Source organism: Anser cygnoides, chromosome 5, assembly GCF_040182565.1.
Source record: "Anser cygnoides isolate HZ-2024a breed goose chromosome 5, Taihu_goose_T2T_genome, whole genome shotgun sequence".
Classification (NCBI taxonomy): domain Eukaryota; kingdom Metazoa; phylum Chordata; class Aves; order Anseriformes; family Anatidae; genus Anser; species Anser cygnoides.
Window position 1 is genome coordinate 22532343 of NC_089877.1, and position 16451 is coordinate 22548793.

General features: G+C 37.2%; 1 protein-coding gene across 5 annotated transcripts in view; it reads left to right on the top strand.

Annotated features, from left to right (window-relative positions):
- The window catches only part of STRN3 (striatin 3), a 61833-nt gene extending 51421 nt beyond the window's left edge, over positions 1-10412 (top strand). For 4 of the 5 annotated variants that reach the window (XM_048058656.2, XM_048058655.2, XM_048058657.2 and 1 more), the window contains 8 exons: positions 1802-1977; positions 2109-2156; positions 3326-3447; positions 4910-5077; positions 5348-5488; positions 6861-6968; positions 7295-7381; positions 7523-10412. In XM_048058656.2, coding sequence (XP_047914613.2) covers positions 1802-1977; positions 2109-2156; positions 3326-3447; positions 4910-5077; positions 5348-5488; positions 6861-6968; positions 7295-7381; positions 7523-7692 — 1020 coding nt within the window. In that variant the 3' untranslated portion in view covers positions 7693-10412. The remainder of the gene's footprint in view (positions 1-1801; positions 1978-2108; positions 2157-3325; positions 3448-4909; positions 5078-5347; positions 5489-6860; positions 6969-7294; positions 7382-7522) is intronic. The other variant, XM_066997259.1, reaches the window with a different exon arrangement.
- Positions 10413-16451: the final 6039 nt, after the last annotated feature.

Here is a 16451-nt window from a genome sequence, read left to right on the forward strand (position 1 = left end):
TTTCTTTAATGAGGATTAAGAATACTAAGGAACTCTGTTTCCTAGAAATATATATTTTTTTCTCTTTCTCATCCACTTTAGCCTTAGGTGAGTAAATAAGCTGTTTTGACTGAAAACTATTAAGTTTAATACAGAGCACCAGAATCCCACGCTGTTCCCTGAAATAAAAAAATGATTCTTTGTATGAAGGTTGTACGTAATATGCAGTATAGTTCTAAATAACTTAAATTTCAATTGAAGATATCGTGATATTCAGTATGCTGGGGAGGAGGAAGATTAAAAACAAAATACTTTTATTATGAAATGTATTTGTTACATGGTGATTAAAAAAAAGCATCCAGGTTGCACATCTAGTAAAACATTTGTTTCTTGATCTGAATTTGGCATGGTTTGCATTTATTTATATATATATATGTGTATGTATATGTGTATAAATAAGTATATGTATATAGGAAAAGCAAATGTCTCTGCATATCTGTAACTCAGAACAGTAATTGTATTGTCTGAGTCTATTTATTCTGATTGGATATAATCAGATTTTGTTTGAGTAGTGAAAATTTGGTTCAGGCTGGAGATTTGGTCCAAGAATAGTTATTAGTGTATGTTACGTTATGATCTGATACTTACTTTCAGTCCTGCCAGATATAAGGAAGGTACTGAGATTTTATTACATATGAGAGATTTTAATATCATCTTAGTGTTACTAAGAGACTCTGGCCTACAATTGAAAACTGCATTTAAAATATACATGGTGAATAGATAGTGTGTAATGCAGAGTATAGAATTAGTTTCCATTCATTCTTCATTTGCTAGTTTTGGTTATCTAACTAAAGTCAGTTCTCTAAGCTCCCTTTATAATTACTTAAGAGGAAGAGAGGAGTGTATTTATTTCTCCTTGAATGGAGGTTTAGGATAAGTGCAATGTAGTTTTTTATGCATCTTCTCTACTCTCTGGTTAATATAAATTATACTCAGAGCTCTAAATTACTTTTTCTTACCAGAAAACCTCTTCCGGTGACTGTAACTTTCCAAGGTACTGAGGATTAATACTAAGCAGTTATAATTTGTGTTTTTAGCCTAATTGTTTTTAGGTGAAGAGTATAAATTTTATGTTCACAACATATAAACATGAAATTTGTATGTATTGTTTCACATAGTTAACTAAATTATTGCCTCACAAATTTATTTCAAGCTTTCAAACATATTAAGGATTTTCAAATAATATTTTTATATAATTTTATGTTTAAAATGATAACATGTTTATTGAGATTTGAATTAACTATTTATCTGTACATGTCTTATTCAGTATGTAGAATTATTCAAGAGTTATGTTTGGTTCTCAGTCAAGCTGTTCATCTGAGGAAGATCACTCACTGGGGGCCTGAAGCTTATTTTTATTGTTTTTAAGTGATAAATGAGCTTTTGACAGTTGTAATCTCTTCCTTGAGTACAGAGAACATTATAAGCAATGAAGCCAATACCTTTCTTCGGGGAAGAAGAATTAAGGTATCATTGCACAAAAGGATTACCACCAGATTTTGAAAGTGAAAGCTGCTTATTTGTGTATTCAGCATTATACTCTTTTCCATCGTGGAACAAAAGCTATTACAGTGGGGGAAAAAAATGCAGACTACTTTGCATGCCAGGGATGGACATGTATATGCATATTAGGTAGATCAATAGATAAATGCATGTTTAAGGTTGAATATGTATTAACTGAATCAAAAATAGCATATTTTTTCTAAAGTACAAGTAAAAAAATTTTTAAACTCACATAAAATTACTCCTTTTCATTTTTAAGCTGCCAGCTAATAAAGATGCCTTCCGAAAGACATGGAACCCTAAGTATACGCTACGCAGTCATTTTGATGGAGTGCGGGCATTAGCTTTTCATCCTGTAGAGCCTGTGCTGGTTACAGCCTCTGAGGACCATACTCTAAAACTTTGGAATTTGCAGAAAACAGTTCCTGCCAAAAAGCAAGTATATGGGTTTTTATAAAGCATCAGTTGTGTTTTAAAAGCCTTTGAAATTGATTAAACTCTTAAACATTTTCAAAGTTTTTCAGTAGAGATTTCGTTTAGTATAATTACTTTTCTTCTTCTTTCAGGAGTGCCTCTTTAGATGTAGAACCCATCTACACATTTAGGGCCCACATGTAAGTGTTCGACAGAATTACTGTTTGATAAATACGTTGTCATCATCCCCTGGATTCATAATACTTTTCACCTTAAAGGCTACAAATGTATTATATTTTTACATCAGATAGACAAAATTATGCTCTTTAAAACCAGGCAAATACTGAGCCCATCTCATGACTTGCAGGGTCTGTGGTAAAGCAAAAAGGGCAGGAAGTAGCAAATGTAGTTAGTTGCAAGGGGAAGAAGACATTGTAGAAGAAGACAATGAAATCGCCTGAGTAATGCATATGTCTTGGACTGTATTTTTTTAATATGTAAAGAAGATAGATAAAGTAGACTTCCATAGTCTAACATAGTAGTCTTCAGATATAGGTCTGAGAAATGAAAAGTACACTTGCAATCATCAGGAAAAAAAAATGGACTAAACGTGGAGTTCAGCTTTGTTCCTCACTCTTTTGAGTATGTTGGTGGATCTAGTCAATAAACTTTTCACCACCTTCAAATATGTAATTCTAGCTTGCTCATCTGCACTTAAACAACCAATAGACTTTGTATCCTGAGCATGGCCTGTCATGAGCCATCTAATTTGGGGGTGTTGTTTTGCAAGACAGTTAAACCTTGACTTAGTGGTGTGTTCAGAGTTGCCGCTTCCTTTGAGCTACAGGTTATGCTTGTCTAGTATCACAGCAAACAGATTCAAGAAGTTAAACCAGCAGTAGCCTAATCTTGACCAAAAAGTACTCCTAGGATTATCTTTATGAACCAGTTTACTGGAGCGTAGGTTTCTGTCTGAGAAAGTTAATGGTTTTGGTGGCAGGGGGCTGGAACCACCTCTGTCAGCACAAATAGTTATTAGATTGGCATGGATGCTCTGTAAAAAGTCATGCTTCACAGATGTAGTTTCTGTTGAAATAAGACCACGTTCCTTGAATTGGTTAAATATTGATAGTTTAGTTAATTCGTTATATATACTTCAATATTTTAATACAGGTTTGTATAATTTGTTCAGACTTAATATATGTTCTAACAGAACTGTTTCTTTGGAATTCACATTTTTTTTCCTGTAACTAGTTAGTCCAATCTAGTGTGGGGCTTTTTGTTTGTTTTGTTCTATTTTTGAATAGCAAAATTTTAACCTTTATATTGTTGGCAGTATCAGTAAACTTCTTGTTCTGTCTCCCGATAGTGGACCTGTATTGTCATTGGCAATTAGTTCTAATGGAGAACAGTGTTTCAGTGGTGGTATTGATGCAACCATCCAGTGGTGGAACATGCCTAGCCCTAATGTTGACCCGTATGATACCTATGGTAAGTACCTTTTAAAAGATAAACAACTGATAACCATTGTCTTGAACATTAATTTTCCGCTTGACAATAATCTGTTTTCTAAAGCTTTTGTGAAATGTGAATGCCATTTATTAACTAAATTGTTTTGTTTTTCAGCTTTTTTTGTGTGTGGTAAATACTCGTTATTTCACTTGCATTGGTGACATACTTTGTAGAACTGAAGCAGAAAGACTGTCATTAGACCTCATTTGTCATGAGGTCTAAATAATAAAGAACAAATCAGTTACATCTGTTATTTTTGAAGGAGTGTGCTTTACTACTTCACAGCAAAATTCCAGATTTTGGAATGATTTTTTATTTATTCTGATAGGAAATTCTCAGAAAACTAAGATTAGTTGTAATTGTTGAAAAAATATGGTTCTGTTTCTTTATTTCACATCAGAAGTAATCTTGTTTTGATATTAGGGTACCTGAGAGCTTTCAAGCATTCCCCTGTGTCAGCAGAGTACACTGTTTTTTTTTTTTTTTGAAATATTACAGCGAAGTCATCAGTGTTTAAAGAACTCAGAAAGGTGGGAAGTTGAGTTTGTTAGGTGTTTTTGCATCTTACACAAAGAAAAGGCTGCAACCAAGCATCCTTAAGATGGTAAATTTGAATGAAAGAAGTCAGCCACTCTGAGAGGTGGCGGTAACAGGTGCGCATCATTCTGGAAAAAGAGATAGTTTGCAGAAATTGTGAAAAATGACCTACTGTGTAATATTCTAGCTGCTGTTTTAAGAATAAAAGTAAAAAAAAAAAAAAAAAACTATTTTGATTCTGATTTTTTTTCCCTTCTCTTGCTCTTCTTGATGAATAATAATGGCCATTCTCACTTCTTTGCTTCTTATAGCCACCGTAGGGAAGGATTGTTTCTTTTTACTTTTTTTTCAAGTGTTTTAACTTCAGTTACAGATTGTATATGTTTATATGTAATTTCAACAAATGACTAAAGGAGTTATTAGGCTACAAATATGATTTGCTGATAACAAGCTATTTAAATGTTAACATCTCAGTTTATTAGCTAGCTGCATGAATATGTTCAAAATTTCTCTGAAACTATTCTGATGAATAGTGGGGCAATGTTATTCATTGCATTGATTATTCAAGTGCATTGTAGTGGACCATTTTGTTTGTGAATCTAATCTATTTGTATTCTAGAAAACTACTTGAATAAAACAAATGCAGAAGCACCTGTCCTGAATTTTTTTATATGCATTCCAGTTTGTTCATAATTCATGCTCACACTGAATGTTTGGCACTTATTTAGATTTTCCTCTTACTGATACTTATAGAATAGATATATGATTACAACCAACAGATCTGTTAGAGCACAGATAAATTAATTTATCATTCTGTAAATCTTTTACTCTATGGGATATTTGAGGAATTTAATTTACTTTGAGGTATAAGAAAGATTTAATTCCTAAATTTTTGTTTTTCCAGAGCCAAACGTTCTAGCTGGCACATTACTTGCTCACACAGATGCGGTCTGGGGTCTCGCTTACAGCGGTGTAAAGAATCACTTACTATCTTGTTCAGCAGATGGCACTATTAGATTATGGAACCCACCAGAAAAAATTCCCTGTATTTGCACTTACAATGGAGAGAAAGGTAACATTTTTTTTTTTTTATTTTCAGTGAAATTTTGGTTTTGAAAATCTGTCATGAGACAATTTATGATATGTCTAGGCTTGTTGTCTCTATTTTTCAACACTAGATAACAGGACTAACGGGAAAAGATCTTTTAATCAGATAATCCTGGTGGTGCAGCATTACTCTAAAGGGAACGTTTTCTTCGTATGAGTATAGAACAAATTTAACGTTTAAACTCTGAAGAATTTGGAAGTGTTTCTTTCTAAAGACAACCCTTTCACTTTCTAGAGCATGGAATACCTACGTCAGTTGACTTTATAGGTTGTGATCCTGCACATATGGTGGCATCTTTTAACACTGGCAGCACAGTCATCTATGATTTAGAAACATCCCAGTCAGTGGTAATGCTTTCATCGCAAATAGAATCTGGTAAGTAAAGCTCTTTTCTATTAAATACCCATCTTGGATGAGGTACCTTTATGCAAGTTTTACTATATGGCAAACTAAAAGAAAAGCTTATGCACTTTACCTGCATTATGTCATTTGATGTCTTAAGTTGGCTAGATATGTAAAGATGTTTGGAACTGATGCAGTTGAAAAGATTGTGGGTTAGGAGGATTTGAAAGCTGTTAGAGATGGCAAAAGCAACCGTTTTTGTTCTCTAAGTTAGGCTTTTTCTGAATTGTGTAGTAAAATAAAGAGTTTTCATTATATAGCTTCGATATGGAAGATCGTAAGAAAGAAGTAAATTAAGCAGAATATTAGTTCAGTGTAGAATCTGTACAGGTTGTGCTTAAATCCTCTCTCCTGTGGAACATTGAATATTAGAAATTCTGTTGCTACGAATAACGTGCTACAAAGACATAGCTCATCACTGAGAATTGTATATAGCTGTTGACAGTCTAAATAGAGGGTCTTTATTCCAGACTTCATTTTCATGAGCCTATTAGAGTGTTTTGTAACGAAAACCTCCAGTTTCTGGTCATTCTTGTCTTCGAAGTGAGATCTAAAAGAATATCGCAAGGGGAGCGTGTGCTTCTCCTATCCAATTAGTCCAGCTCAGTTAGTAATTACACTTACAGTATTAAGTAACTTATATAAAGACTTTAACAGAGGTTACAAAACTATGCAGAAGCTATATAGTAGATAGCTTGTGCAAAACTGACATTGACAGTGAGAAACAACATTACAACTTGGAGAAATTCCGTTCCCAGCTTGAAGAGAGACTTTTTTTTTTGATTATGTTTAAGAGGGAAGCAGTCCTTAAAACACTGGCATATCAAAATATAGAAAGTGCTTTCTAAAAAGTATTCTAAACCCTTAAAGAGATTCTAAACTGTTCAGTGTTTCTTTAATCTCAAATATGTAAAGATATCTGACAATCTGGTAGGTTAGGTTGACTTTGGTTATTGTGATTCTTTCTTTTTGTTTTCAAGGTAAATCTTTTTTTGATGTGGAGCTATAATAGGTGTCTACTAAACATACATTATAATTTGTTTGCTTCTGCTTGGTTAGTGTTGCCCCAATGTACTTTCTTCAGTTTTTTTGCCATCTCTCTCAAGGATCTTTCATGTGTATAAACAGCTTTAACCTTAAGGAACATTGGCTAGCATATACCTGGCTTAGTCCACCTCTTGTAAAGCAAGAAGTTGTTATTCATTGATATTTATTGATGTTGTTCCAAATGTGTTATTTATATAATATTAGCTAATACAGTGTGCTAAAGTGTAATGCTAAAATACTCTCATTTTAGCTTTTTTTTAAGGCAGATGGATATGTTTGTGCTTGTTTTTGTTTTCAGGTGTACAATCAAGTAATCATATTAATAAGGTTGTAAGTCATCCCACACTTCCTGTAACTATTACAGCTCATGAAGATAGACACATCAAATTTTTTGACAACAAAACGGGTAAGGGTAAAGCAAACCTTTGGGACATTTACTGGACTAAAATTTAGGTTATTGCCCAGTTTTGATCATCATTGTCATTGCCACCAATGAAGATGTTAGACAGATAAAAGATGTACTTATGAACATGAGTGCCTTTGAGAGATGTGTGTTGCTTACCCATATGCTTATGTAGTCTGTAGTTGAAACTTGATAATTTGTAATAGAATTGTAGCATTCAGATATTGGAATATAAATAAGCATGTTATTCTAGATTGCATTTAATGGGAATATTATTTTTAAAAGAAGCAGTACTTCACAGGAAATTCACTTGTTTATTTTGCTTTTAGGTAAAATGATCCATTCTATGGTTGCTCACTTGGATGCTGTCACAAGTCTAGCAGTAGATCCTAATGGAATCTATTTAATGTCTGGAAGTAAGGGTTTTTAATACTCTATGCTCTATGGATTTTTCATTTATGCTCTATGAATTTTGCATTTATGATGCATTTAAGTGTCTGACAAAAATCTAACACTGTCTTTTTTTCCTTTTTGTGTTTTTTTTTTTCCCCAAATAGGCCATGATTGTTCCATTAGATTATGGAATTTGGACAGCAAGACATGTGTGCAAGAAATAACAGCTCATAGGAAAAAGCTGGATGAATCAATTTATGATGTAGCATTTCATCCATCAAAAGCATATATTGCCAGTGCAGGAGCTGATGCCCTTGCCAAAGTATTTGTGTGACACAGCAGAACAAACCTGCATCATAACAGCAGGTCTGTTTGGACAAAAAAGAGGGAATGCATCACTGCCATCAATAAGGTTACCAATAAGACACTACATCTGATCTGCCTGGGTGAAGGCTCTTAAGTGGGGCAGGTATAAGTTGGTGAAAAGTCACCACATCTTGAACAATGTCAGGCTCATTCATTTAACTGTAATTACTGTATTGGGGGGGCGGGGAGAAGTAAAAAAAAAAAAAAAAAAAAAGAATAAAAAGAAAACCAGTATTTGTAGCCTTGACTGGATATGAACTGAGCGTATGTCTGTTCTTTAGGTGTCTTTAAGCAAACGTGGAGTCTGATCTTACAAAAGACTTTTATTTTGGACTCTGTGTGCTGCCTTAGGGTTAGGAATGTGGTGCTCTTGTGGGGGGAAGTGAGCTCCAAGAGTAGCTTTCTTTTCATCTCTTAGTAATCTTCTGTTTATCAGTTGAATGCCACAGATTCCCCTTTTAAACTTTTATTTTGCTTTAAAGAAAAAGGAAATTTAACTTAAAATATTTTAGCATTAGTTGCACAAAATGTTTGGATAAAATTCTAGTTTTTATAAGTCTTTTTATATATTTAGCCTGTCACAACAGTGCTCAAGATTGTATTGATAATGTTTTTCTGCATTATAGAACCCTAAAACACAGAGATCTCACTGACCCGCTGCCGTGTAACCACACTCTTCCCTTCTTTTGCCTAATACAGCTCAGCTAAGTCCTTGCATAAGGATGCTAATTCTTCATCATCGCATAACTGTCTTCATAAATAAAGGACTGTAAAATGTGTTTAAATGAAACACAGAGGGGTTAACACCCCCAATGAACTCTTAAAAAAAAAAAAATTAATCTTGGCATCCTATCACTATGTGATATTTTGTACATCTTACTGTATTTACGAGTTTATTTATCAAGGATTACCCATCTTGCTAATGGCCTATTGTTATTTATTTCACTTTTTGTTGGTCTTTATAGCCTTTTATGTAGTGTGTTAAAGGGCCCTGTATATCTATTATGGCACTCTTTGAACAGTCTAAAATAGATGAGAAAATGGGACATTTCACAATTCTGAAGTTGCAAACCAAGATTTTTTTTCCTCTGGTTAAGTACCTGGAGTGGAGTTGATTCCAAAAAACAATCTTGTTTCAGAACTTTTGGAGTGAAAAATATTTTTATTTGCGTTTCGAATAGAATACAAAAGTAGTTGATTCAAGATTCATAAATCTGCTGTGTTTTAACTAGTTATTCCCTGCTTTTATTTTCTTTTCAGACGTGCTTCAGTTTATGGTGTAACTAAAGATTTTGTTTGTGTAATGCATGATTAATACAATAAAGTATTTTTTCTAGTCTTCCACAAAACTTTTCTGATCAGTTTGCGAGTTTTGATGAGTTTTGTAAGGTTTCTGTTTTACAAACTATGAATCAGCAAATTTTTAAGATTGTACCACATAGCAGAAGTACAGCTGTTGAAAAATAATGTATATAAAATGCATATAATAAATATTAAATGGTGTACCTGTATGTTACTGTTGGCTACATTATTTTGTGTTGCACAGTTTGAAAGTGTCATTCTACAAGTTACTAAATTAGGTCTAAATTTTTGCAAAATGATCATTTGTTTATTATGCTTATAAGCTGCTCTGCTTTTCAAAAGTTGTAATAGTTGTCTCGATGTCAACATCTGTTTCAAGCAGCAGCACCCACATATAAGAACATGTTTCCACAGTATTTTTAAAGCTTTTTTACGAGAACAAATTGAAAAATTACTAATGTATTTTTAGAGCCCTTATAAAATAAGCGTACTGCTTTTGAATATCTCTGTATATGAAGTGATCTCAAGTGATTTAGGAGCCAGGAAAGCACACTGGTTTTATTTCCAACTGCCTTGGCATCACTGTGTTGAATGTAAAAACAAAACAAAACCCTCATTTTTTTCAATGCTTACAATTTGTCCCTAGGTCAAATGTTATCTATTAACCTTTGTCCACTTCTTTCCAAGTCCTCCAATAAAGATGACGTGCAAAAGGGCAGTTGTCTTTGTAAAAGGCTGAGCAACAGGTCAACATTTAGCAACTCCGTGATAAGTCACTTCCCTGAAAGTATATCAGTAGAAACAGAATACCGCAATATGAATCTTAGATTTTCATGCAAAAATAGTACATTTAGGTATAAATTACATTTAGCTGGAACATGTTCCTATAAGTGGTTCTTACTGTATTGTTCCATGTAAGTTTGAAGTTCAGAAGTATCTCATGCCATCTCATGTCAAGCAAATTAGATTAAAAAAAAGGAAAAAAGGTGCCCATGGTAGCCAGAATACTACAGTTATATTCTGAAAATAATTTTGTTTTAGTAATGTTATATTGTTTAAAACGTGCTACAGTAAATAATAATTGTATAGGAATTGGATAATATTGTCCTTTATCATGAAGATTTGAGGTGAGGCCTTTCAATAACTGCTTGTAGGACACTAAGACTTTTCTTTTGAAAGTGACATTCAGCTGATTTGCACTTTTTTTCCTTACAGTCTAAAGCATTCAACTAATCAACAGACAAGAGAGTATTTGAATTTTATTGGAAGTAATTTCATAATCGCCTTTTCTGAAGCCAAACATTGTTTCTGGCAGCTTTTCCAGACTGCTGCATTTTAATGCTTAAATGAAATGTGATTGTTTAATAAACATTGCCATGCATAACATTTACTTTTTTGAGTTGTATTAAAATTGAAATGGTAAAAAGAAATATTTGCTTATTTTCCTTAATTGAAACCTTAATCATCTTAGCTCACTAATGCATAGTGGATCAAATGCTGTAGAAAGTCTTCATTTATTGAATATCGGCAATAATCTCTAATGTAGTCTTAGTTCATCTACTGTGAGGTATAACATTATAAAACGTTTATTTGTTGGTTTTTGTTGTTTTTTAGAACAGAAGAGCTGTAGTGCTGGTGATGGAAAAACTGATAGTGCTGAAATAAATATTTCCATTTAGGAAAAACACCTCCGCTTCTCTGACAGGATTCCTTCTCTTTTGCAAGTGAGACCCAAAGGATTCACACACAAACTTGATGGAAAGATATCTAAGCATGTTTAACAATATATTTAGCATTTGGGGAATGGTTGATATAACAGTCTTATTCTCCTCATCTTGTGGAAAAATATTGTAGAAACTGTTTTAAGCAGTAAGTTTCTTGCAGTCCAGCATCTTGTTTATATAAAGTAAGCATGAAATACATATGAAAAAGGGTGTAAGGAGTCCTGGTCAAGAATCTTCCCTAATTTAGAAATCCGAAGAAAAGTATTTATTTTACTAGGGAATAATTGATAGAAGTTTTTTTTTTTTTTTCTAGTGGTCCTCTGTGGGCTTGAGGACACATTGTCACAGACTTCATCTCTCTCCCATTGCATGTTAATTATTTGAAAACTGATAGCAGTCTGTCCTGGCATGTTCTTAAGTGCTTCTCTAGCACTTCCAATCTCAACTCAGTGGCAAGCTTCTTGGTCTCACAGTGCTGATGACTACTCTTCCTTCCTTCCAGCTACCACTTTAAATAAAAGGTGTCTCAGACAAATGCTTCCCACATGCACAATTGGTGTTTTTGTAGGGAGACTAAATACTTCCAGATAAGGTGGCCTGCCTAAATCCTGCTAGGAAAATGACTTAAAACTTCTCCCAGTTAAGGTGTATAGTATGAAAACACAGCTAACTTCTACCTTTTAATTGTCTGCTTTAGTTTAATCATAGTCTTTGTATCTGCTTTTTTAATTAACTTTTTTAAAACAAAACTAGAAGACCATGGAGTAGTTTTCAAATGTTACAGCTGAGGTGAGCACGAATGGCAGTATGAGTTCTGTATTTAATAAGTTCTCTGCTGTTACTCAGAGAATTTACATCTGAATTCTATTGAAACTAAAGGACCTATATTAATAGTTTTTAAAAAAGTTCAAGTTACGAAACATTTTAAATGTAATAAAAATGCCATAAAAAGGCATTTTTTTCCTAATTATAACATACAGCCAACTATTGTCTGACTAGATGGGAAACAACATACCATTCTTTTTAGTTATCCCCCTTACCTGGGTGCCTTAATGGCTCCCCAGTAGAGAAGTCATCTAGACTTTCTGAAAGCGTGCATGTAGTAACAATATACTTGTTTTTAAATATTTAAAGGGTTTAAGGAAATTAATACCTCTGGAGAGTTCCCTAGTAACAAAACAAATGCACTGTGAGGTAACACATCATGGGGCTTTTGTTTTTAGGAATGTTTTCTATGTGATCTAGCACCTTTTAATTTTTCTGTTATTAATCTTAGATTTCATACTGCTAAGACCGTCTCCCAGAAGCTCACATCTACTCTTCCAGCTGATTTAGTCTGGTTTGCCTAAAGCGAAGTAACTGGTGCGGCCAAGCATCGTCTAACTGTTAGCTATCCTTGCCCCTTCCCTTGGCTAGAAGCAGTGCTGGGGCATTTGTTCTGGCAAAACATTCTTGCTCTGTAGGTAGTGTGCTGCGACAGCCACCCCCGTGCTCGCTTGGAGTACAGTCTTCAGCCGGTGCTCTTGCCCTACAGCTGTGGGAGAGGGTTGGGGTAGGGTTTATAACTTCCCTTCTCAGGCACTTGGACATTACGAAATAAGCAAGGGGGTTACAACAGCGGCCTGGAAGCTGGGAGCCCCAGGCCGGGCCCTCTGACGGGGCGGCAGCGCGGCCACGCTCCCTGTCCCGGCGGCGCTGCGGCGGGAAGCGCAGCCCACGTGTAAGTCCCGGCCGGCCGCGGCGACACCGGCCGTGCCCGGGGACCGTCCTCAAGGGGACAGCCGCACCCGTTAGGGCGGAGGCAGCCCAGAGGCGGCTCTAACGACTCCCGAGCGAGGACCGGGGCGCGCGGCCCAGCAGCGAGCTGTGAGTAGTCTCGGCGGGAGGACCGCTGCTCTGCCCGCCCGCGGCCGTCGCGGGGCGGCTGAGGCCTGGCGCGGAGGAGGAGGGCTGGTGGCGCTGCTTGCCGCTGGTTCCGTGCCCCCTAACGCCGTGTTTGTGCCCCTGGAGGGCGGGTGGGGACGGTAATGTTCCTGCGGATGTACCAGGGACCCACAGCATTGCGCCTAGGAGCTGCGGGGACGTTGGTCATGGATGGCTGAGGCGGCCATTTTCCCCTCACTGATGGCGGCTGGCCAAGGTGGCCGTTTTCTCGCACGGATGATGGCTGGCTAAGGGGGTCGTATGCCATTGGCAGCTGTCTGATGGCTGGCTTGTTTTGTTCTCGCTTTAAAGCCTTTTTTTTTTTTTCTTTTTCTCTCCATGATCATTTAGGTGTCTTTCCAGGTTTTATTTTGTACCTCAAAATGGGTGGATTTCCTGGTGTTCGGTGCTTTTTAGTGAAAGTGTAGTTGTGTTTTGCTTTTCCCTGTTTCCAAAGAGAACGATTTTCTGAGGAAAAAGCTTCTCACTTGACTAGGGACATCTTGTATCTATGCTTACATTTAAGTGGGTATAAAAAGCTCTTGCGTCTTGCAGAAGTAATGTCTTGCTTCCCTGAAATCTCAGCAGGGAGGCTGGGAGATGAGTGGCTGGAAAGCTGCCTGGCAGAGAAGGACCTGGGAGTATTGGTTGATAGTCGGCTGAATATGAGCCAGCAGTGTGCTCAGGTGGCCAAGAAGGCCAACAGCATCCTGGCTTGTATAAGAAGCAGTGTGGCCAGCAGGGCTAGGGAAGTGATTGTGCCCCTGTACTCGGCTCTGGTGAGGCCGCACCTCGAGTACTGTGTTCAGTTTTGGGCCCCTCGCTACAAGAAGGACATGGAGGTGCTCGAGAGAGTCCAGAGAAGGGCAACGAAGCTGGTGAGGGGTCTGGAGAACAAGTCTTACGAGGAGCGGCTGAGGGAGCTGGGGTTGTTCAGCCTGGAGAAGAGGAGGCTCAGGGGCGACCTCATCGCTCTCTACAGTTACCTTAAAGGAGGCTGTAGCGAGGTGTGGGTTGGTCTATTCTCCCACGTGCCTGGTGACAGGACGAGGGGGAATGGGCTAAAGTTGTGCAGGGGAGGTTTAGGTTGGATATTAGGAAGAACTTCTTTACTGAAAGGGTTGTTAGGCATTGGAATGGACTGCCCAGGGAAGTGGTTGAGTCACCATCCCTGGAGGTCTTTAAGAGACGTTTAGATGTAGCCCTTAGTGATATGGTTTAGTGGAGGACTTGTTAGTGTTAGGTCAGAGGTTGGTCTAGGTGATCTTGGAGGTCTTTTCCAACCTAGATGATTCTGTGATTCTATGAAAACCGGTCCAGCCCTCTTGGGAAATACGCATGGTGCAGCAGCAGGGAGCCCTGGCACGGGCAGATGGCTGTGGGTCAGCTGGGGCGAGCATCGGGCCGCTGGGAGAAGCAGCAGTCAGTCGCTGTGATCGCTGGCAGCAGGAGCTCAAAAGTTTGTGCAGGTGTTAAGAGCACAGTCGTCTCCCTTCAGAAGTCACAGCATGTTGAAGTCTGTGTTGTCCCTCAGCTTCACGTGCCTGGTACTCTTGGTGGAGTGGTCTGGAGCCAAAGGTTTCTCCTGGATTGTTTTACCTGGAGTTTTTCAGTGTTACTGGGAAATAACATTGTGTCTTAATGACAGGAAGTCCTATCAAATGTTTTTTAATACCACTTCATTACTGGGGTAATTGTTTGTGAAACAGGAGCTGTATTTTATCTTCCTGAATTAGCGCTTTGACTATTTTTCCATTGATAACCAGGTGACTGATTCTGCCAGCCTGAATAAATGTAGTTTTCTATTAAGATGATTTGGCTGACAGTAGCTGCACAGAAGAATTTCTAGGCCAGAAGTAGTTTCTGCAATCTCAGTGATCTATCTAATATCTGATTATTTCATTGGTGTGTATGGACTCCATTCTCTCAGAGCTTTTTTTTTTTTTTTGGCAGCTATTTTTACTTAAAGAGGCAGTTGTTTGCTTTCTTTTAATTGTGTTTGTAATTCTGGTCAGCATTTAGATTTGAGTAAATCAGTTCATTGGGAAGTGAAGACTTTGTTGATATATTTGTTAGCAATGTACTGTGCCAGAGAGCTCTGCTTTGTTTCCAGACCTGCTCCCAGGGCCAATCAAAATGCGTAGCTCAACGTGACAAAGTCATGTACTTCATTGTATTTAGAATATTTAGATAGCAGAAGGCTATTGTCTCTATTTGATACTTTTCTGAACAAGTAGTATGTTGTTAAACTACCAAGAACAAGTATCAGGGAATTCCGGTAATTATTCAGTAGCAAATATGGCTTTGATTAAAAAGAAAACTATTTTATGGTATAGTTTATTTGATTGGAAACTTACCAATAATTTAAATGTAGTGATAAAATAGTATGAAAGTTGTTTTTTTTTCATTTTTACTTTCCTAAACTTTGCTAGTCTTTGCTCAGTCTTTTGACTTGATGTTGTCTTTCTTTTTTACTTGTATTCTTTGGCAGAGAATTGCTTATCATATTTGTAATCTGATCACATACACCAGGGCAGAAAAATAGTTCTTATCCCTCTGCTTACGTTCTACCATTTTCTGACTGCTGTTAAGTCGTACGGGCCGTATCTGACCTCAGTGGAAGCTGGAAGAGTTTTGTTAGCATTTGCTAGTGAAAACAGCTGTGCAGAATTCTCATGCCTGCGTCCTAGGAATTGGTCCAGTATGAAGTTCAGCTACAAGTTCACTGATGTCCTGAGGCTGAGGCAGGAGTCGGGCTGACAGTGCCTGGCTTCCAGGAGAGTGCCCTCGGAGCGAGGTTAGGCCTGCTCCAGTGCTGCCTGCTGTTGGCTTGTAGTGAACTGACTGGCAAAAGCCTTACTGTGTTGGTGTTCCCTGTCCAGGGATGGCTACAGCTCAGCTGCCCCTGCTGGTGTTTTTTCTAGTCCTAGGAAAATAGGAAGGACACTGCAATGATTTGTATAGAGACAGAAGAATGTAAATAAATTTTAGAGTAATACAGGAATAAATACCCTTTAGGTAATGAAGGTGACTTATGATCAAGGATACTTTGCTAACCAAGCTTGATTGTTTCAGAGGAAAAGAAATTTTGATCCTAATGAGATTAAATTTAAAATGGGCAGTTCGCTTCAAAGCAGAGATTAAACTTCTGGATTTTATCATAGACTGCAGATTTTCAGGACCTATTCTTCCTCCAGCTGAAGCCAAAGAGAGCAAAAGAACATGTGCTTCAGTTGACAGACACACATAACTGGAAAATACTCTTAAATTACAAACTCTTCAGTTGAAGTTTCTGTATACTTGGTGTCTGTATTTCGCTGATGGTTGATCACAAGCTTTTCAGGCACATTCTGGTTCAGTTTCTCAAGAAAATCATTTATGTTTCCTGTCCTAGATCCAAACCAAAGTCAGTCAGTAAGATTTTCTTTGGATTGCTGTCATTAGGCTGGGGATCTAAGCCTTTAGCTTCCAGACAGTTTGTTAAAGACACAACTTGATCTTCTTTGACAATGTGCTCAGGCCTCCTATGGTACTTGCGTGCGACAGAGAAATTTTCTGTGATTTTTGTGGCTTTGATGCTTTCTGGAGCTAACTTACCCATAAGCCTAATGAAAGGAAGGAAAGTGCTGTGAAAACCAGAATCTCTGCATTTTCAAGCAGTGACTTTGATGGAGCTCGGTAGCAATATTGAGAGTTGCCCCATTAAAAAGGTGGCCTAAAATCAAGGCATAAAAAGCTGTCAGCACTTCCGTTCTTCAGAACAGAGAAGATGAAAATG